This window comes from Syngnathus typhle, linkage group LG2 (genome assembly GCF_033458585.1).
Source record: "Syngnathus typhle isolate RoL2023-S1 ecotype Sweden linkage group LG2, RoL_Styp_1.0, whole genome shotgun sequence".
Classification (NCBI taxonomy): domain Eukaryota; kingdom Metazoa; phylum Chordata; class Actinopteri; order Syngnathiformes; family Syngnathidae; genus Syngnathus; species Syngnathus typhle.
This window is the reverse complement of record NC_083739.1, coordinates 13,352,184-13,375,255: the sequence shown is the minus strand read 5'-3', so window position 1 is coordinate 13,375,255 and position 23,072 is coordinate 13,352,184. Positions and strand designations below refer to the sequence as shown.

At 41.9% G+C, this 23,072-nt stretch overlaps 1 protein-coding gene across 5 annotated transcripts in view; it reads right to left on the bottom strand.

Annotated features, from left to right (window-relative positions):
• Window positions 1-23,072, bottom strand: part of zmp:0000000926 (uncharacterized) — a 54,554-nt gene continuing 31,482 nt past the window's right edge. Inside the window, exons 1-4 of one of the 5 annotated variants that reach the window (XM_061268032.1) lie at window positions 17,984-18,433; window positions 11,271-11,419; window positions 1,958-3,586; window positions 1-1,810 (exon numbers count right to left, since the gene is read on the bottom strand). In XM_061268032.1, coding sequence (XP_061124016.1) covers window positions 1,349-1,810; window positions 1,958-3,430 — 1,935 coding nt within the window. In that variant the 5' untranslated portion in view covers window positions 3,431-3,586; window positions 11,271-11,419; window positions 17,984-18,433 and the 3' untranslated portion in view covers window positions 1-1,348. Of the gene's footprint in view, window positions 1,811-1,957; window positions 3,587-6,836; window positions 7,150-11,270; window positions 11,420-17,983; window positions 18,434-23,072 lie in introns of those variants that run through there. The other 4 variants (XM_061268037.1, XM_061268020.1, XM_061268025.1 and 1 more) reach the window with 4 other exon arrangements.

The window sequence follows — 23,072 nt, the reverse complement described above, 5'->3', positions numbered from 1 at the left end:
TATGAAGCATTTTTGTTTTCCATTTATTTCTAGCGAACATCATAGAACAAATTCACGATTTTAAAAAATATACATTTTGTAGCTATGACATTTAGAAGCAATAATTAACAGGGATGGTTTAGTCACAAAAAAGAACTAAAGTGAAAAGAGTGTGCTGAATCAGAAGAGATACCCGTATCAGAGTTTAAAATACTTTCGTCATTTTCCCTGCTTTCAGACATACTGCATACAGTACGCAACAATGAAATGGAAACACAAGTGTACAGTACACAAGGGTCGTGCGTATCCACAAAGCATCATGTTCCAACGTGTTATTAGCACCATGACTCTTCTGCCTCACTGCATTCTTTCCATTTTTCAGCTTTTAATGGAAAATCAGCATGAAGGCTATGGTACACATCTGTCCGTGTGGGCATGATTGTCTCATACGCGGTTTTCATTAGTGTTCTTCCATCTCTTCTCAGAGATAATGTTAAGAACATATTGGAGAGTAATGCCTTGACAAACAACTCGTTGAAGGTGATCAAATTCAAAGAAGGCAAAGAGTTGCTTGCGCTCTTACATTCATCTTGCCGGCCCAGACCGACGAGTACACAATGGTTGAGAAGCAAAAAAAGAAAGAAGTCGAACACAACGTATCTGGACAAGATTGCATTAAGTCTGTTTAGCATACTCACTGTACACATGTAAGATATTTAGTAACTTTTTTGTAAGCACGCCCGCGACCCTCGTGATAATATACGTATTATATATATACGTATTATATATATACGTATTATATATATATAATATATATATATATATATATAATAAATATATATATATATATATATATTTATTATATATATATATATATATATATATATATATATATATATATATATATATATATATATATATATATATATATATATATATATATATATATTACTTATATGTGTGCAATGTATGAATAGCGCTTACTTTCATAACACTGATTGAACTTGATACCCTGCAGGACACACTGTCGGTAAATACGTGTGTGGGACGACCGTTACATAAACACGGGCAGACGAGTGCTTGATTGTCCCACTAATGTCTTCAGTGTGTCTGCAAGAAGCCACCCAGACATCTTTCAGTGGCTAATTCTTCCGCTGCCAAGGAAAGGAAAGGGAAACAAAAGAAAGGGGAGGGGGGTGCAACAAGTAGCAATATTTAAGCCCGAGGGCAGCAGTGTGAACACCCGTAATTTTTTTTTTTTTATTATTATTCTTTTTCTTTTCCATACCTGCAACCCTAGCGGGAGCAACAGAGACATGGCGTGTATACATGTGCTTACTGTTGGTGAAGGTGTGCATGTGCAAGTTTTCTACTGCCACTTCATCAGCTTGGAGCCTTGAGGTAAATCCAGGAGGCTTTCATCAGTTCCTGTCGAGGGAACGACATCAGGGGCTGACCAGCGTCGTTTCCGAGGTCGCCCGAGCTCCTGAGTCTGAGGTTTTGCAGCCGCCGTGTGGGGTAGCCCGGTAGGGGGCGGGTGTTGGGGGAGAGGGGGAGGAGGCGGAGGAGGTGGCATTTTTTCGCTGTGCGAGCTGCTCGACCCTCCTGCCGCAGCCCTGGGAAGGTGTTGGGTGCGTTGGACTCTGGAGGAGGAACGCACATGAGTCCGGTGGAGTTGTTTGGGTGTGGGAGTGAGAGCAAGGCAGACGTCCCCCTCTGTAAGCTGGCGGCAGGGAAGGCCATAGAGTTGAGTGGTTCTCCGAGGGCAGCACGAAGACCAGCCTTGGTCCTGGACGAAGAATGGGTACTCCACCAAGACCTTCAGTAACTCCTTAGAAAAAGCAAAAGTTGGATCAGATAATCCTAATTAAAATATTTTGAACCATTTCTTGGAGTTGTAGAACATACAGTAAGTAGCATGATTGAGAAGGATAAAGCACAAGCATACGGATAGTCTATTTTCGATGAGATACCCTACCTGAGTGTTGCGGTCTGTGAGGTGGACCTGCAGTTGGCTGACACCCTGTGCGCTGCTGGGGGAAATGAGCAAAACCGTGCAGGTGCTGAGATGGAACTCTGGGGACGTATCAGCACTCCTCAAGAAGTCCTCCGTCTGCAGCTCCTCCACCTGTTTCAACTGCCCGCCGGCCAGCTCAATGAGCGAACCCTTGGTGAAGTGAGGTAGGAGCGCGGGGGGAGACGGGTGAAGTGCAGGGGGTGAGGTGTGAACGTGATCCCTGTTATATTTCAGGTGCTTCTCTTTGTCTTTACCTCGCTCCCTGTCCCTATGCAGAGTCTTTTCTCTGTCTTTGTCTTGGTCTCTGTCAAGGCCTTTTGGGGACCTGTCATGGCTGTTCACTAGACCCTGTGGCGAGTTGGGGGAGCTCCTTGGATTGTGCTTCTTTGGGCCTGGCTCTACTTGTAGGTTATACAATGGCGATCCTGAGGGACTGTAGGGTGGGTAGGACTGGGAGGCCTGAGGGCTCGGCTGGTTGACAGATCCCAAAGAGTAGTAGAGGTGAGCTTGAGCTGCCGGGCCCCCCACGGTGTTGGGTAATCCCTCTCTACCTGCCCTGGGGTCTTGTCCCAGAGGGTGGGGGGCGGTCGGGATTCTCTGCCGATGTCTCTCCTGCAGTGAGGAATGTGGCTCGTGGTCCTCCTGAGTTTTAGAGTCTGAAAAAAACAGGCCTCCGGATTGAGGAGTCAGATCTTCCTGCGGTCTCCGCCCACCATTCGTATGTGAGCTTTGCGGACTCGCATCCAGTCTATTTCTGATACTATCATGTCCGTAATCACCTGGGAGCAAATGCCTGGGGGAGGGGGCAGTCCTGCTGCCCGGCCCATCCAGTCCATTGGGCCTCTTGCCCAGGTATCTGTTTCTGGCGTCGACTAAACTTGGCTCTTGAGGGTAGAGAGAAGTATGGCCGAACAAGTAGGATGGGGAGAAGATGGAGGGGCTGTAATCTCGTCGGGCGCTGTTAATATAAGACCACATCTCTCGTGAATCAGCTGGGAAGGGAGTCTTAAAAGAGCAAGTAGAGGACGGGGAGGAAAGGGGCGTTTCGGCTCGAAGCCACCTGGAGTGGTGAGGCAGTGGTGTTGAGAGCGTTTCATCTCTCCAAGCGGGAGACCCGGAACCCCTCCTTTCCACAACGTGCCCTTGAAAGAGTGGAAGGGACACAGACGACGTGTAGCTCAAGGGCCATGGCATAGGCAGGGGTGCCGGTGCAGGTAGGGGGGGAGGAGTGTGGAGGAGATGAGGGTTTGGGGTCGTTAGAGCTCTCTGCCTTTCCCCGACCTCCCTGCTGCTCTCCCCTCGCCCTGCGTTGGTCCTAATCCGAAATGGCACGGGGGGCTTGAATTCATCTGGCGGAGGAAGGTAGTGTTCTTGCCGAGACTCCCTCTTCTTGGGAGGGAGGCACTCTTTGCCGCGGTCAGGGCTGGGATTCATGGGTGGGCTCCAGCGGCAGTGGGTGCCCCCTGTGTGTGGGCGTAGGCTAGGTCACATGGGCCTCACGGGAAAATGGGGGGCACAGACCGAGAGGGAGGCTGTGGCACAGCATCACTGTTAGATCACTGGCAATTTTTCGGGATTGAAGATGCTCACCTGCCGTGGAGGACAGAGATGAGATTGGTTAAAGTCACCAGAGCAGCCAAGAAACTGTGCTAAAAAAACAAAAAAGTAAGACTATTGTTACTTAGGAACAATATGACTCAAGCAGAAGTAGAAAGTCTTTCAGCCACAAGAACTCTTTTGTTGTTTCTCATAATTGCCTCACTCAAAACGTTGCCTCTGTGCGGGTGGGGCCGTGGAGGCTTTATGTGCAGTCATTTGACCGCCTAGCTCCATTTGATTGGTGAAATGGAGTCAAATTTCAATAGTGGTTACACTGCATTGCTGAAATCGACGCGTGACATGCCCGAGGCGGAAGTTTCTCTGACAAACCAAAACAAACACATCGCACAAGCACAAAAATTTAAAGTAGTAACACAAAGTCTTAATTCACACTTTAAATCTGAATAGCCACAGGTCAGTCATTACCTGAGTGCACTGTGGTGGGAATGAAACTATCCAACTTACTCATTTCATTCAAACACTTACTCCCACATGTTGGCTAAAAATACACCTTACAGCTAATGAAGCAGATGCATTCCCTGTTGTGTTAAATACACACATGAAAGTATGAGGTACACACAGCTGGTGTGGATTGGAATATGGAGATGTATTCTGATATTATATTCATGTAGCACCCCCATGACACCCAGCGGCAGTTTAGAGATGTGTACTACCCCCCCCCAACCCGCCACGTTCCTAACATACACCCTCCCGGCCCTTTGCTTTCACACAGACACACGCACACACACGCACACACACACACACACACACACACACAGACAGCAACAGACACACAAATACTCCCACAGTCGGCAGTGCTTGCTCCCCCAGTGACAGTCAAATCTGGTCACCACCCACCCAAAAGCTGACAGAGACGGCACCAGTTGTTGTAGATAGTGAGTATCTATCCGTGCCAACTAAATATTTGTCAAAAGAGGCGAGAACAGTGTGACTGCATGCCGGGAAATGGGAAAATGTGAGAATGTGTTTATTTGTTTAGATTTTTGTGTGTTTGAATGTGTCACAGATTTTGCAGTCTTGTTTCATTCAGTGAGAAGTGTGGGGGTGCTTCACTAATTCCCCCCCCCCCCCCCCCTAAAAAAAAAAAAAACATCAAAATGAGCCCTTTCATTAACGTCTTGTCAACCCAGCTGTTCCATCCATCACCGCAGCCAAAACGCCACGCTGCCTCTCTTGGCCTTATGTTCACCCGATAACAACCTACAGTACCGTCATCTCAGCAGCCATTCCGTCACCATGGCAACTGCGTCTGCTCACGCATCTTGTTGGTTGGAGAGGTGAGATAGGGATACTCCACGGATCGGCGGGTAAACTGTTGCTCAACAAGTTAGAAGGTCCAAAAACAGATTAAGTGTTGGAGGCGAGCAAGCTGTTTATACATCTGAGTGGAAAGCTGAAAAGTTGACAGTTTGCTGTGGGTGTGAGATACAGTGTCTCAGATGTACGTCGATACCGAAAAAATATTGAAAACCTGTTTTATACAATAACCTCATCCTGCCCTCTAATGTCATTTAATAATATTATAATACAATATGTGATAATATGATCTTACAGTACCTCTAAATGTAAAATATTAATTTATTCATTAATAATGTAATGGCGTGGGCGCCTTGCAGTTAGGAGTGTGCCGGTTCGATTCCACCTCCGACCCTCCCTGTGTGGAGTTTGCATGTTCTCCCCGTGCCCGTGTGGGTTTTCTCCGGACACTCCGGTTACCGATTACTCTAGTATTTTTGAAATTTCATTTAACACAATGGCAAAATATTGTTAACAAAAATAATTCTTTCTGACACAGATGATGATTTGCTGATGTGCCATTAATGAGCCAAACCAATTACTGCTTTGGATGAAATAATGTTTTTTTTTTTGCCTTAAGTGTCAGTAGGCGCTACATAAGGCCAGGCTGATACTGATGCGTTGGTATTTGTACTCACCCATATATACTAAAAATCATTAACAAACAATCATATTTATATATGTATATCACAACAAATATTTGTACCGACATTTTGGAAACACCATCTAATTCAGTGTCCTTTTTTTTTTTTTAAACATTTCCTGAAGGGTAGATCAAAATTAATGATAAGAAAATGAAGCTTTGCTTCATGAACCAGGTGTTGTATTTTTGACTTCTTTAGATGACATTGCCCATCTCTAATTAATACTTAAGTCATCATCATTATGAAGAAATATTGATAATATTGATGGAAATATTTGGGAAACAAAAAATAACTTATATAATAATAATGATGTGTTTTACAATTTCGATTTTTCAAAATAGGCTGCTTTGCCGAGATAACAAAATGTTTTATTGTCTCAGTCAGCTTTATGATGTGGATGATGCCTTATGACCTGGAAGGACTTTCAAGTCACAGTTGTGCATTATCAAACATTAATAGCTTGAATTTCTTGACCTCTTAATGAAGGTATTTCCAAACTTTGGACAGATGTCCAATTAATTATGAAACAAGATAAAACAACACTACGAGATTTTAAAACTGTTCAAGAAAACGATTATAATACCTCACAAGCTAAATTGTTAAATTTAATGGCTATTAACTAGCCATGATTATCTTTCAAATTATTCTTTAGTGTACTTGAAGCACTTCCCATATTTCTTAAACTAATTAATCAGCTTCTTTTCTTCAGAAATGATTATCCTTGTACTTCGGCTCACCCCCATTAAAAAACAAAACAAAAAAACATATTGCCCCAAATAAACCCGGTTGAAACCTGCCAACCAGTATGAGAAAACAAAGAAGGAAGATTGTGCATGTGGAGGAGTTTTCTGAGAAATGCCTTCTAAAAGAAGACTCCTACACTGTGTACACACGCATATAAGAGCTGCTCTTTCAATACACTCATTTTGCCGTGGGAGTGTTAAACTACATCAAACCTCAATATTCTGTACTCTTTCCCATCACACTTTTATTTCTTTGCTATACATGTGCACAATTAACTCCAAGAGGTTTTTCTTTTTAATTCATATAAATGTAGCTTACTTGGAAGAAAAATCCTTCACTTCAATTTGCATTCTAATCAAAGAATATCGTTCAATACGATTTAAAAGATTTGTATTTTATAGCGCCGCCACATCATCCCGCCTTTTTTGCACAAGCCGAGCTGCCTCTGCAGGGCTGTCAATCAACAGTCCATTGTGAGCGCCAACTTGACGTGGGCGCAGGCAGCCGGCTGGATGGAGCTGTGACGAGAGACTGACCTTAGCGCAAGCTGAGCAGGCATCCCGGTGTAGCATGCCATTCATATCCCAAACGTCCCAGAGGGTCAAGCCACTCTTCAGCTCGTTACTCTGCTACACTGCCACTTGTCAACATCTGCAGCAGCTACACACACAGCTAGCCACCCTCTGATCTCTGTGTGTGAAATACTATAGGCGAGCCAGAAAAATCAAGGGAAATAACAGCAAGCCCTACTCGCCTCTGTTGCGTGTCGTGTGTGTGTGTGTGTGCGTTTGTGTGCAAGCGACTGAGGAAATGAGTAATATCTAGCAGTGAGAAACATGTCTGCTATGCAGAGCCACACAGGCAGACCAGTTGCTGCTGCCGCCCACTCGCTTTAATCACTCTGAGGGATCCACACACACGCACACACACGCACACGCACACACACACGCCATTCATCCACTTTGGAGGCCTGAGCCGAGGTTTAAACTCACAACCTTGTGATGTCATCTCATTTATTGATTTTGTAGTTTTTTTTATGGATGTGCATCTTTATCACTGAGCCTGATACTACTTATATCTGATTACAATATTCCAATGAAATATGAAATCATTCACTGTAATTACCATGTTTCACAATTTAGTGTGATGCCATTCTTAATGATTCATTTCAAATAAAAGGAAATAATGCAGTATGAATAGCTTCCCTCTAAGTTTGTGTTTCACACGGTCACGTGGATTTAGGTTAGAGAAAGACTAGTGTTGAGACTTGGAAACAAAAGTTATAATTATAATACAATCAATAATATGCTCGGTCGATTTGTTTTCACAAAACAATGAACTAAATAAATACCTGCTGTGCACATCTTGGCCTCTAAGGGACAGTGCGGAAACCAATAACTTCTAATGCTATTTTTTGATTAGCTCGTCCCTTATTTTATTTTGCAACTCCTGCGATTTAAATTTGGAATCGCAGCAAAACTCGTGGCAGACATCAGTCACTCTTAACAAGTAGTTGCAGAAGCGTACCTTATTCCGTATAAAGGAAATGAATCATTCGCTGGAAGGCAGCGAGACACTGGGAAGTATAAAGTTAAGTACAACCTACACGTATTGTCATATTTTGCCTTTCTATGCTGCTGGTGACTCCAAGGAAAACTCAACATCCATAACGCATAAATGCTTTTGCTCTTTGTTTTTTTATTTAGATTTGCATCCTTCGTCTTCCACCCAGTGCCTCATTTGACAAATGCATTTAGTTTGACATTTGAAACACGCGGGCTCCTGCATGACAACAGGAGTGCCGCATGGGAGCTTTCAATGATTTTCCTTTGTGACCGAGTCAAGACAAGTGCATTGGCATGGCTGCCGTGGCTTATTACAATTATATGCTCGAAGTCTAAAACAGTCAAGTAAGGGCAATGAAGCCAAGACTGGATAAGCCAAAGAAGAGATCAAATATTGTGAAGTCATTTTGGAGAAGGCTACATAAATTGGACGTGTTAGTTTAACACAGCAACAATATTGAGACTACATTCTTCCGATGCAACGTGCAGACGGTTCAAGTGCATTTGAACAGGGCGGAATGACAGTGGAGGAGGACTGGAAACGTCTCGACTTTTAAGGCCACGCTGATATAGTTTCACTGTAGGGCGACAACCATCTTGTCTGACATTTATGGTGAGCATTACCTTTATTTTTCAAAGTGATTGCTGCTTGAAACTGTGTGGGCTGGTTTTGTGCGTCTGCTCCGCAACTTATTGTGTGGGTTTGTTTCTTTACATTTCAGCATTTTAAGGAGTGAGTCTTTTTCCTTTAACTTGGTGGGCCAAGCCTTCACTATAAAATTTAAACTTATCAAAATTCAGAAAGAAGTTAGAACAAAATGTATTTATTGCGTAAGAATAAAAAAAATGTGTAATTTTATTTATTGATTAAAAAAAATATATATTAGAATAATACTTCTGTAACATTTGTTCAAACTAATAAACTTATTATTGTTCTAATTAGTTTTGGCAAATATTTATACTTATTTTTAATATGATGACTGTAACACCTTCCAATAAAGCAGCGAGAGGGGCATTTGACCATTGTGTTACATGATCTTTTCTTTTACAGACTCAAACATTGGGGAACTCACAAGGAGACTAATTGTTGATATTCTTTAGGTGGAATTATTTTCCATTATTACTCGATGCGTAGCTTTGGTTGCTCAACCGTATGAGGTCTTCGTTGTCATATTTCGCGCTTCATAAGGAGCCACACATTTTCAATGGGAGGCAGGTCTGGACTGCAAGCAGGGCAGTCTGGTACTCACACTCTTTTACTTCGAAGCCACGCTGTTATAACACATGTAGAATGTGGCTTAGCATCATCCTGCTGAAGAAAGCGGGGATGTCCCTGAAAAAGCCCATGCTTGAGTCCATGTCCTAATATATCCTAATACGTATAACACACACACGCCCCCCCCCCCCCACGCACACGTGGGGATGACAGTGTGAGTGTTAAATGGTCAAGATAAAATCATCCTATGCTGTGTAAGCATCATTTTGAACCAACAATTAAAAAGTAATTAGATTCTTCAGTTCAACTAAATAGAACACGACATTAATCAAATGACTAATCATATTTCCACTGACTAGCATCAAATTGACGCAACAATATAGTCATAGTGAAAGAGGAAGTGAGGTGCTCATTGAAGGTTCATTCCTATTTTAAAAAGTACTCGGCAAATTTATTAAATTATGACACAACTTAAGATTTGTGCTCCAGAAATTGATCATCCAAAAAGGTTTGTCATGAGAAGCACACCAAAAGGTTATTATTTAGATATAATGCTAAAATATAATTATTGTTGTCCCACTAAAGGGACTTTGTTGATGTTTACACAGTCACAATGCAATTAAATTCCATTTTATGCTACACCGTAGCACATTTTTCCAGCTGCACTTCAACACATTATGAACAGTTATCACACAGACCAGCTCTCACACAAGCGTTACACGATGAATGAAGCCCAGTCATTTTCAAACTTTTTACACGGAGCACCACCTCAAAAAGTGCATTGCCAACCATCATAACAACCCCGCACACAACACAGTCATGCCAACAGACAACTTAGAGTCTTCAATTAACTTACTAGGCATGTTTTTGGAATGTGGGAGTTTACCCATGCAAAGGTCAGGTCGCACCCTATCACGACTAAACTTCAGAAAAACGAGGGGCCGTGATTGGTTGCAACTGTGATGTCATTTTTAGTCGACAGCAAGTGGCAAAATGGTCGCCTCCTGAGCTGGATAAAAGTGGGTACATTTCGCTTTTTAATTCATATTCCACAGATGCAATGTTGATCAAAATGTCTTTTTAGAGTAGTGAGGGACATCAAACATATTGTAAAGAAAAATTGAGGTTGAATTCCTCTTCAAATAATTGCCCCGTGACTGACCGGCAACCAGTCAAAGCAACATCTGCTCACAACGGCGCAGCCCTCCCTCCCACAGATCCGTCAATCTGCGCCTGTCTGTGAAATTATTAGCATCAAGTGGAACTAGAGATACTGCAGATTTACGCCACGTACCCCACAGGATTTACGCCGGTAATGAAAATAGAGCTCCAGACGTCAGCGTATTAAAACTAAAATGAATAATTACTTAAATACGCAAAGAGGAGCAAGGTGAACAAGTTCAAAATCAGTGTTCCTGCCTGGAGCATAAAAAGCCACAGCTGACAGCAAACCGGTTGTAAACAAACTCAACTAAGGACTACCAAGTGGGACAAAGAGGCTTTGTAGAGGTACTGCTCCAATGGAACAAATGATGCCGGACTGAATGATCTGCACGTGCCCAAAGAGGCAGCCACTAAGACGCCGCTTTATAATCAACAGACACGTTAACTATGGGAGATTGTTCGCTGTCGGTGGGTGAAGTGACTGAACTGTCTTTTCTGATCAGGATGGAGCAGCAATTTACGTGGGACTGCACAGGCTGCAACAAAGTTGCAATAATTGAACACCAAAAGAGGTCATAATTAATATACAATTAGAAACAACATCTCTTCAACAATTTTACACCCTGTTTGTACAAAAAAAACAAAACACATAAAACCCACTCACACGCAACAGCAATAATTTTTTTTTTTTTTTTTTTTGTCTTTCTTTGCCCTGTTGGTTTGGTATACTCGCACACACACCAACACACGAAGGTTCACACTATGTTAAATAAGGTCAAATGAGTCACACACTTCAAATAACAATGATTGATGTAGAAACTATACACGGAAAGAGTGCTGAAGGTCTTGTGAAGTTTAATGTGCACATTTGTATCCAGTTATTTTAACTGAAACAAACAACTGAAACTAAAATTTTATTCTGGTTGTGTGTGGTTGTTTGGTTTGCACTTCTGTCTCACAGTTCTTGGTTTGAATCTCAGCTTTTAGATGTGCTTGGTGTTTGCCTTCCTGTGTGGAGTTGTCACCGTGATTTTGTTGAGCAGCTGAGCAGAGATGATGGATGGATTTTGTACTGCTTTCTTCCTCTCCTTGTTCTATATCAGGAATCTGATCCCGTTTGAGGTCGTGTGAGGGATCTCTTGTGATGGATATCTGCTGCGGCGAAAATTTGACGCTGAATGTAACAAAGTGGAAAAGAAAGCAGAGGGACAAGATAGAGTTGACCCATTCTTCAACAGGAAGCCCAACCCGTAACTGGCTCAACCACAATGAGGATGGACTTATGGCTCAAGAGTTACTATAAACACATTAACACACACACACACGGACACACACACGTTAATCCGCATGTGGCCAGGGACATTAGCAAGACTACTGAGTCATGCATGTCTTTGTGTTAATCTGTACACTCATTCCAGACACTTTGCTGCAAATATCAGCACTTCAATTGGCGGCAAAAATTAATTTAAATAAGATCAAACAGAACATGTCATTCACTCAAAACAATTCAAAAAAAAAATTTCAGACCAATACAGTACAAGTAGTACTCAAATCTTTAGTCGCTCATATCAATACACTAGTATTTTTCCGCATAAAAATTTTTGCACAAAAAATTAACGACAGATACATTTAAATAAACACCTCCATATTCACTGTAGATTTTTTTTCAATTAATGAAATGAATGGCAATATTCTCTTCTTAAAATTTCTAATTTTGATTTTCTTATTGTAAAATGACCATACCGGTCATCATCACCAGTACCGACGCCTCAGGTGTCGGAACATACTCATTTCTAATAATGATAATAATAATTAATAATTATAATGATAATTTATTATTGCTGCAATGAAATCCACAACTACCCTTACAGTCAGAATTTTTAATTGAACACGTTTCAAATATATAAAATCTAAGACTACATGATATTTGTAAAATGCCTCAATATGATGCAATGTACTTCTACACCACTGCATACTGCAAACCCAATGCAAAATAATCAAAGGTCTCCCGGCTCGAGTGGTCAGGGAATGCGTTCCGTTGCAAGTGGGGGCATTTTTGAGTGGCGCGGAGGAGAGAGTGAAGCTTGTAATGTATAGCTGGGTTAATCCCAGACAATCCTAAGAGGTACGGTCTTTGGCGGGCTTAGTGTGGTTCTGGGAGGAAATCCCACCTTGTGGTGGTACGGGCTTGTAGCCCCTTGGTTATAAATAGGCCTGCGATGACTCTTTAAGCAGGCTTTTACGCAGTATCAGTAAAATATGACTCATCTAATTGCACTGGGGTCATCCAGCCTGCAGAGCTGAGGAAAGAAAAAAAAAAAAAAGACAAAATGTACAATTGTGAATCCTCCACAGATTGCGTTTGTGACTGACTGTAAACACACGAGCAAACTAACCCTAACCCAAACTCAAAACATGACGAGTATTCTGCAAACCTGTGAGGCTGACATTTTCTTAAGTGGGTGCAACAGCTTGTCATTCACTGACATTTAAATCTCTGTCTCATTTTTGCCCTTTCCACTGATTGCTCTCTTCTTTAACATAGATGTTCAACTATGAAAAGCTCAAATTGACAGGCACAGGCAAAGAAAAAAGTGCATTTAAAGACGCACCCCGTTGCATCACTTTAACATCCATTTTCCGCACTGATGTGAGTAGATGAGTAGCCTACATGGGGGGAGGTGGGGGGGTTGTCAATTGAGATCCAGTTTGTCAGAAACAATACAAGTGTCTCTAGTGTGTGTTTCCATACCATTCCATTCATTCCATTGTCTTTTAACACTGTCCCCTGGAAAGTGTCGATCAAAGTAAGCTTGTGTTCGCTTTCTGGTTTAGCAGCAAAATGTCAGCACGCAGTAAAGCGAGCACAGTGACGGTAACTCCACTGAGTGACCATAGCCAAGTCTCTTGTTAGAAGCTTGAGTGCCATTCACTGACAGAGAATCTGTCTAGACTGTGTGCACAGAGGCTGTCTGGAATGCCACAGTTACTGCTCATATTCATCGCCTCTGCTATAATAGACAGCCCTGAGCATCAACTCAGACACGTTTGTAAGTTTTTTTTTTTTTATACCAGCGGTTCCCAACCACCGGGCGGCGGACCGGTACTGGTCCGTGGGTCATTTGGTTCCGGGCCACACAGAAAAAAAAAAATAATACAGTTTTATCGGCGATCAATTAATTCAGGTCAAGACGCTCGTCCCGGTCAAGTAACATGTTTCCCCAGTCGAGCCCGCAAAGCTAGCAAAAATAAGTAAGACTCAATTTTGAAAAATATAAAAAATCAATTAAAAAAATTAATGGTGAGTTTTATATTTTATACGGTTTGTATTTGTTTTTATGCCAGTCGTATCATTGCATTTATATATTTGATAGATTTATTATTTATTCATATAAAGGCCGATCCATGAAAGTATTGTCTGACATGTCCGTGGCGCAAAAAAGGTTGGGGACTGCTGTTTTAAACCACTTTCACTAGTCAAGTCAAGTTTATTTATATAGCCCTCAATCACAAACAAATCTCATGTTCAAAAATTAACAGTTATTCCCCCTGATCTTAAACTCCCTGAAGAGCAAGGAAAAACTAAAAAAAAACCTCCTGGGGGAAAAATGAGAAACCTTGAGAAGAGACCACAGATGGGAGGATCACTAGAGGCTTATTATACAACCATTTGATCACCTCTACTGATGAGCATGAACTAAAAGAGGAGAGATTGAACTGCATAAAGGTCAATAAAAAGTGTTTGTGTATGAATGTGGTATGCATATAAAAAAGGACTTAAAAGAAACTGAAAAGCATTTCAAGGGTATCAAAAAGGCAAGAGCATCTTTCATTAAGACCATGTCTCGTCTGTTCTTCTGTACAGTGACACCAATACCGTGCAAAATATATCATGACGTGTATGTCTGCGTTATCCGCAGATGTACAAACACTACACAAGGTTGCGGAATGAGCACGGTGTGTCCCAACCGAGTGTAGGTGTGAGTTGTGGGTGGCGGGGCTGAAAGGTCACTGAACCCCTATTGTAGATGAGGTGTGGAGGAGGAATCAAATTTCTTGATGGCGCACATGGGCAAGGGAGCCAAGGTCAAAGAAAAGGCAAGGACTGAGCTACATAATGGTGACTTACACAAACCTTCGCTTCGCTTGTGCGATCATAGCTGCCCATCTGCGTCTTCTCTGTATCTGTAACCTTGAAGTGGTCCAGCCATTTCCAAGAAATCCTTCCATCTGGAAGACCGCTGAGTGGGGAACAGTGGCCATGCGGCTCCCCCACCTTACTCATCAACTTCACACAGGACCACATGTGATGACCACTGATGCCTTATTGAGCAACGCGTTACTAAAAAAAAAACCTAAACAAGTAATCTAACACATTACCATTAACCCTAACCCATTACTAAAAAAAAAAAAACTAAAAAAGTAATCTAACCCATTGCCATTTGTAAAATAGCAGTCTGATTAAAGTTACTATTGCTGAGTTGACTGCCTTAATTCATCCCCAATCTTCAATGATGATAATTGCAATAATCACCTTCACTGCACTGTGGTTTGCCATCATCATGCAAATGAAATGTGAACCTACTTCCATAATATTTATTTATTTATTAGTTTATTTTCATGGTAGAGAGTAGGAAACATTCATCACCAGAGTGCAGAGGGGAGCAAAATAATGCGCAAGTCTTTGATGGCCAAATAATATATACACTACATAAAAAAAAATATTTATGGTTATTGTTTTATATTATATATATTATACATTAAGTCCAGAACATTTTTTTGTATCGAAAAACAAGCTGGCTATTTATGTTCAGTGATAACCAGAATGTTTTTTTTAAATTATAAAAACAAAATATACCAATAATAAAACAAAATATGAATATAATGTAAAAATAGAAATATACAATTACCGTTTTTTTCCATGTATAATGCGCAAAATTTAACTAATTTATTGTCCTAAAATCTGGGGTGCGCATTATACATGGATACAATTTTTTTAATTTATTTTTTTAATCCGGATATCATACGGAGGCCGCCATTACAGATGCGCTTTCTTCTCTGCTGTTCGCTTCAAACACGCTCCATACGAACACAATGCTCTCGTATCAGACGCTTGCTCGATCACCTGCTCGTTTGCTGTCGTAATGTACCCTACACAAATCCAAAACATTTCTTCGCTTGAGTTTGCTAGCGCATGCGCAGTGATACTGACCGGCAGAATAACATCCGGTTGTTCCCAAAGATTATCTTTTTCTGAAATAATTTTACGTTTACGGACTTAAGTAGGAGTCAAAATTTGGGTGCGTATTATACATGGGTACAGACTTTTTTCCAGCATCAATATGTCATTTTTAGGGTGCGCATTATACATGGGGGCGCATTATACATGGAAAAAAACGGTAACTCAAAAAGGCTTTTTATTATTATTATTATTATTATTATTATTATTTATTTAAAAAAATCACCAGCGGCCCCAATAAAGTATTGGCCAAATAATTTTTATGTTAAGCAGACTTGTTGGCTTCTGCTGAAAGTAACTAATAAAGCAACAAGGAATCTAGCTTAGTTCCTTTTAAAATCAAGTAATCAGTAAAATAACTACATTAGGTTTTTGAGCTAACAGTGGCAACAATGATGACAACACATTTCTCACTCCATCCAACCGATAAAACTACATTTGAATTGCTCAAATTAGACTAAGTAGCATAAACATAAACTCATTTTGCTATTTCAAAGCTTGAATGGATGGGTGTGACTGAGTAAAAATAAGAGGCATCACACGAACACATCAGTCAACCCGAAACAACCTTAAAGAATGAGTGAGAAACTTCAACGCCGCCACATGTACAAGCTTAACCTCCCTCCGAACAAGCGGCTTGACACATTTGCACATGTTCCTCAATGTTCTGTATCTTTTGCACCTTCTTTACTTCTCACTCATCTTCTAGGCTGCAGGAGAGCACACCATCAGAGCGGGTGACTGAGAGTGCTCGAGTAGAGTATGACTGTCAACACAAGGTGTAGTGCGTGTTCGTGTGTGCGTGTGTGCGTGGTAGGGAGGTAGGTAGGTGGAGAAGCACAGCAGGGCGTGAAGGAGCCCTGTGATAATGACAGGCCATGCATTATGTAACACGCAGATTGCATAAGGAGATGATTATTTTAAGTTCACATATCGACAGTGTGTAAGTATTTTTGGAGGTGGGCGTACAGGCGCTGTACGCACTTCTAAGTGTATGAAATATTCCGAGATGCACTCTTCTTTTTTTAGTGTGGGTGCGAGTAAACTAGGGTGAATTTGATGTTTTTAAGAAGGAGGCGCCGATGTTTCAGATTTCTTTCTGTGATATCTACATATCAAAACAAGTATGTGGGAATGTTGGCACACTTGCACGCAGTGCGCATAAGGGCGTCTTTTCTTTTCTTTTTTTTTTTTTTTTAATCTCAGGCTCCCACTTATTATCACTTTTAGGTTTCAGAGAGCTCCACTTGAAAAGGGGCAGATTCTGCTCGTCAGATGCAAAACCTGTAGCTTTGACTTTTGAAGATGCTCCTGTGTGAGCTTGTGCTGAAAGAGCACACGCTCAGACTTTTATCACTCACTCTCGCAGTCACTTAGTCACAAGATTACGGATGGTCCGCCGGGATGTGTGGTGTGGAATCACGCAAGCGAGGCCCGGTACACTACCATCAGTGTGCCTCTGCAAAAATAAACCTCTTAAAGGGCCAGCAGTCACTCAGCCCCATTTGGTTCCGAAGCAGACACACATCTAAAGATAATAAGTATTCGGCTTACGGCCTTTAACAATGGAAATCAATCTCCAGTCCCCCTTCAACGCCTCAGAAAATGCTCATAATTGGACCGGGTGAATGAAGACAGCGAGGGCACTTAACTGTTGTAGGGCTGACATGAAAGAGCATGAGCAATGTCTCCTTTGAACCTGTTAAACCTTCCTCTCCACATAGTTCCAATAAAAGCCAATGAAATGTACAGGTAACACTCTTTTTTTTTTTTGTATTGCTTCTGCTTTGTCTCCATGCACGTCACTTCAAGTTCAATGTACTGTTTGCACACATTGCCTGAAATTTGAACTGTATGATGCACCTGTACATGTTGCCACAAGATCTCAAAGGCAGCGACTACCCTTCCTATTTGATTTCTTTCTCCAATTACTCCTGACTGGGCGGCAAATTGCCCCACTCTGAACAATCTCTCGTGTACTTTCCCAGTTTAAACACACCTCCTCTCGGGCCCCTTTGCTATCCCTGGACCAGGGCTATTTAAGCCCACTGCTCTAATTCTGAAAGTCCTGATCAGGCTGAGTGATGCACCTCCAACCCCCCCCCACCTCGCTTGCTCGCTCGCTCTCGCTGGATCAGTCACACTCACCAGCTTGTTCACACTCTCTCGGTTATTCCCCACCATGCGCCTACACACACGCATACGCACGCACGCAGGTGCTGTCTTACATGAATAGTGCACATTCAACATACGCACACACTCACGCAGAAACACACACGCAGGTGCCATCGATCTTACGTGAGTGAATGGTGAACATTCATCCTTTGACATGCACGCAAAAACAATTTTTCAAGATTTTTGACTGCACTGTACATACTTAAGCCTCAAGTCGACATCCAATGAATGTGTCTCACTCAAAGTTGCTGACACAGTTTCACGTACTCGCCCAGTACTTGACAAACACACAGAGGAGAGGAAGTGGTGCGCGGTGACACATACCTCGCCGGGTGCTTGAGCGTCTCTGCAACTGGAGAGGTCGCTCATTGGATCGGGTTGGCGGCAGTGGCGGGCATATAGAAATATCCACTTTGTATCTTCTTCCTTGCTACCGCTCAGCCTTTCCTCTATTCACCCAGTCCCTGCCTCTCCTTCTTTTCACTCTCTAAACGCCTCTTTGCTCCCTCCCTCCCTCGCTCCCGCTCCCTCTCTCACTTTCTAGCGCTCTGTCATAGCATTCTCTCTCCCCGGCTCGCTTGATCTCACCACCGCACCCCTCCTCTCTTCCCTTCTTCCTTCACAAGTGCTCCCTGACACTCTCTAACTTTTTTCCCTCCCCATACCTGCAATAGAGTGTATAATTATAGAGAGCTCAGTGGTAATGCAGTCAGGCTCATTGCATTGACGCTCATGTTTGGCAGACGGCCCGGTGGCTTGGCTCATTAACCTCCCTTGAGCAGAATGCAGAATGGACCGGCCCTGTGGCTCTTGCTATTTGTTGCAACACCTCGGCCTCTTAGGCTCATCGGCCAATCCCGGACCAGGAGAGATGAAGGCAAAGGTGTGCCTGCTTAGACTCAGAGCACTCTACCAGTATGTGAGAATAAGTTGCAGCAGGTGCAATGTCAAGGTTAGGAGTCATCACAGTCACGACAGAGGCGACGCCAAATTGCTGGCACATACTGTAGTGGACAGCGTTGATACCGATATGAACTTATTGTGAAACCAAGGTGAAAGAATGTCCTACATTACAAGTCATGCACTTCCCAGTCTCGAATTCACGTGTGCAACTGTTTACGCAACATTTAAAAAACCATTATTGAGGCAGATTTTTTTCTACATCCACTGTACCTTGTGCAAAATATGCTTAAATTAAATTTATAGTTTATCAATAGGATACCATCACAAAACGTCCATGACCTTTGTCATCGGTTCTGGAAGTGAGTGTACAATCCAGTCCAGGCAAGGTCAGACCAGGCCAGGTTAGGTCACATAAGTAATTTATTTATTTGACAAGACACATCATTGATTTTGGCTAGTGCCATTGTCTCTTCAAACAAAGTACCATGTTATGATTTACAGAATAAAGCGATACATATTTTCCCCACTCTTCCGACACAGAAAAAAATGGATTTGTCAATTGTACATTTTGTCAAGTGATTGCACAAAACCAAACCATTTAGATCCAAATGCATTTATTTTAAGTAGACCATAATCCATCCATCCATCCATCCATCCATCCATCCATCCATCCATCCATCCATCCATCCATCCATCCATCCATCCATCCATCCATCCATCCATCCATCCATCCATCCATCCATCCATCCATCCATCCATCCATCCATCCATCTCATTTTTAATGTGATTTTCCCTACAAAATTGGGATGACTGCACCCTCCAAAAATACGTTGTGTAAATTAAAACACGATGAGTCCCAATTTTCAAAGATTTTTGAAAATCACAAATGAGGACAGGAGGAACAAGAATAGCCATATCATTGCCACGTTACCATTTATGAGTTGGACTGGAAAGCAGGAAGCAGATTGTGATCAAACGAGAGTAGGATGGTGTGACTATACAGCACTCAGCACTCAGATCACATGCTGGCGTACACACGCGCGTGAGTGAGTTCACATGTGCACATGTGCTCTTGTGATGATTTAGCGCCTCATCGGACAAACGTTTTGGTATCATTTCCTCCCTCCTTTTTTCTCTCCCATTTTCACTTCTGCAATTGCACTACAACGCCCTAATCTCACACGAATGGGAATAGAAATGGGGGAACGTCGTTGTCCAAACATTTCTCCACATTTCCTAATGAAATACAAAACAAATGAGCTCCAAGTACAGGACTGTCACAAAATTGATATTTGTGCTTATGGTGGAACATGGTGGGGTTCAAATTCTTTAGGTAGGCTAATACCAGCAAAATATAAAACTTACATTTCAAGTAATATTTTAATTACCAGGCACAGCAATGTGAATTGACAAAATTGGTCAGGTCACATGTTCAAGGCTACTGGTGGGTTCTTCTGGCTCACATAGAAGAGAAAAGACTTGGAGAGTTGCCAACATCATGGAAATTACAATATACCACCCTTGCCGCTTTGATCCTTGTATGAACATTAAGAATGTTTCAACTATGTAAAAACGTAAACAAATTTACGTGTTTTTTTTTTCCCGTAAATTATTTTATTTTTCAACTTTATTTTTTTTCTTAACAGAGATTTTCTGGTAACCCGGCTGCCGGAAAAACTTTACAGTGTAAACTGAAAAAATATACTTTGTTCAATCTACTTCTAATTTTGTCACGTGGTTGCACAAAAAGAAAATCATCTGGATCAGATGATTGTTTTTAATAGCCATATTGTTGACTTAAAAATATATATCTGCAACCGGATGATGTTATTTTGTGCAACCACTTGAAGTAAAATCAAGTAAATTCAACAAAAAAACGTTTTTTCAGTATACTCTGTGATAACAACATGCTTTTTTTTAATGAATGCAAAGTGTGACCAGGTTAAATAGGCAGCATAAAAACGATCCAAAGAAAGACACTTTTTGTTTAGTCCCATGGAGCTTGCTGATGTCTAAAACTACTAGTCATTAATAAAAATACAACAACAATAGAGGGTAGCTCCAAAATTGCCTGCTGACAATACCGCCTTTCTCCTAGCCAAGAATTGGCTATTTGTTAGTATAAACAGAATGACAAAGTGAGAAACCGCAGAGAGCCAAAATCCGAAAGCACGAGCCAGAACACACGCGCTCAGCAGTGACAGAGATCATTTCCCAACTTTTGTGATCCGTCTCAGTATGCACTTCCACACCTCTCCAAACTACAACCACAAAAATAAACACTACCTCTCCGATCGTATCGAAGCTGATCACTGCTAGTATAATTATTCTCATCGTCGTTAAAGCAGATTTTATAATTAATCATTAATTATGTGAGCAATGAACCAAATCCAGTGTCTGGTGAGAGTCACAGTGCATGCATGTGCGTGTGACTCAGCCCGTGTCAGTTACTCCTCTCTAGAGTGTCCTTTCCTTTTTTACTTCACACCTCTCTAGTTTGCTATTTTGACTGCGTGTTTGCAGAACCAGTAGTATCCAGTACATCACGCACGCACACATACAGTTGCTCACTACAACATGCAAAGCCCATTGGGAGCATTGTGGCATTGCTCAGGGGCAACGTGCATTTTTTATGGCGTGCTGCTAAAATGGCTGATCAGAGTGAACGCACAGGAAGGGCCAGGGTTACTCGCAAAGTGGAAAATATCGTATTGCATAAAGACGGTGAAAGGACCTGACCATGTAAACGCAGCAGAAGAGCTCTACCACAAATTGTACACACACACGCACACACACGCACGCACACACACACATAGTGATGTCCTAATAGTGTCGGGCAAGGGTAGAGAAACTGGAGCTGAGACAGATTGCTGACTCAGGGAACAAACGTGTGTGCGTGTGCGTGTGTGTGTGTGTGTGCGTGTGTGTGTGTGTGTGTGAGAGAGAGCGAGGGAGCAAGAGAGAGAGAGTGAATGAAAGAGAGAATATTCTGCTCACTGAGGCCTCATGACTTTCCTCAGCAGACTAGTGTGTCCTGACCACCACTATTGGCATTTCAAATCCTGTTTCCCAATAAGAAAACCAAAACAGTCTTTCTTTGGAAATACCGCAATTTCTGGACTATAAACCACTACTTTTTGCTCACGTTTTGAACCCTGCGTCTTATCGTCCGGTGCGGCGTATCTATGGATTTTTCGTGATTTTTGTGATGACTTGATCACTAATACACTCGTAAAAAGGCTGTAGACCGTTGTTGTGCGGCACTGCTTTGCTGGGCGGAGGGATATGTGACATGATCACTGGGGACAAGAGTGGTGTGTTGATGGCATGTCCATCCGCCAGGCAAATAGTGCCGTATAATTAATACAAAGAAGAGACAGAATGAGATCAAGACGGACATTACTGAAGAAAGGAAGCTTTTATACACAAACTCTCATTTTGGGGGACAAAAGAAATGCATATGATGCCAATTTTAAGTTAAAGGCAGTCGATTTGGCTCGTAGCATGGACTGTTGAGGTTTCTTCCGGTCACTAGGGGGCACTGGGCAATTGTTGAGGACATCTTGTTGCGTCACCCTTTCCTTTATTTATTTCCTGGTCATGTCTACTCTGGAGCTATACTTGTAGCTCGCTAGTTTCATGTAACTTGGCGCTTTGTGGGTGAATAAAATTAAATGCATAAATGCGACAACGAAAGTGAGACTGAGAAAGTGCGTGGCGAAGTATATCTGACACTATTCCAATCGGACATAGAGGAGGAAGACTTCGATGGTTTCAGTGCACAGGAGGAAGATGAAGACGGCTCTCAGTGACTTTTACTGGTATATTTTTCTTAACCAGCCCTGTTAGACTGTGCTACCGTGTTGCTGCTTTGTTACCGCCGCGTCTCGGTGACTTTTACCTGTAGTTTTTTTTAATCCAGCTTGATTAGAGCTGTGTTACTTCCGTGTTGCTGCGGTATTACTGCCGCGTCACAGGCAGTGTTTGGAAAGAAATGTTAAGGTATATTATTAAAACTTTAAAAATGCTTTCTGTGTACTGTCTTTTTTTTGTTAATAACTCGCATGCACATCTGGCTTTTAGTACAGTGCGGCTTATTTATGAAAAAAACAAAACAAAATTTCCCCCTAATTTTTGCTCATGCGCCTTATAATCAGGTGAGTCTTATAGTCAAGAAATTACGGTAATTCACTTGAGAAAAGGGAGAAATAAGATTTTTCTTATTAACTGCTGTTTGATGGTAAGCAAACACTCGTGGCCAGCCCCTTTACACGTCACGGTTTTCACACTGCCTGCTCATATGACTTTTCATGTAGTCCTATGGCAAGTTGGAAGCTGCCTTGCTCGTCGTTCTGTCTGCTAATTCTTCATTTTAAGAAAAATATGCCGCACATACACTACATTGAGTGAAACCTCAACAGAGTCAAACAATTTAAAATGAGTAATTCACTCTAGTTCTCATTAACAATAAATAAAATAATGATTATAATAATGATGGCAGCAATAAGTA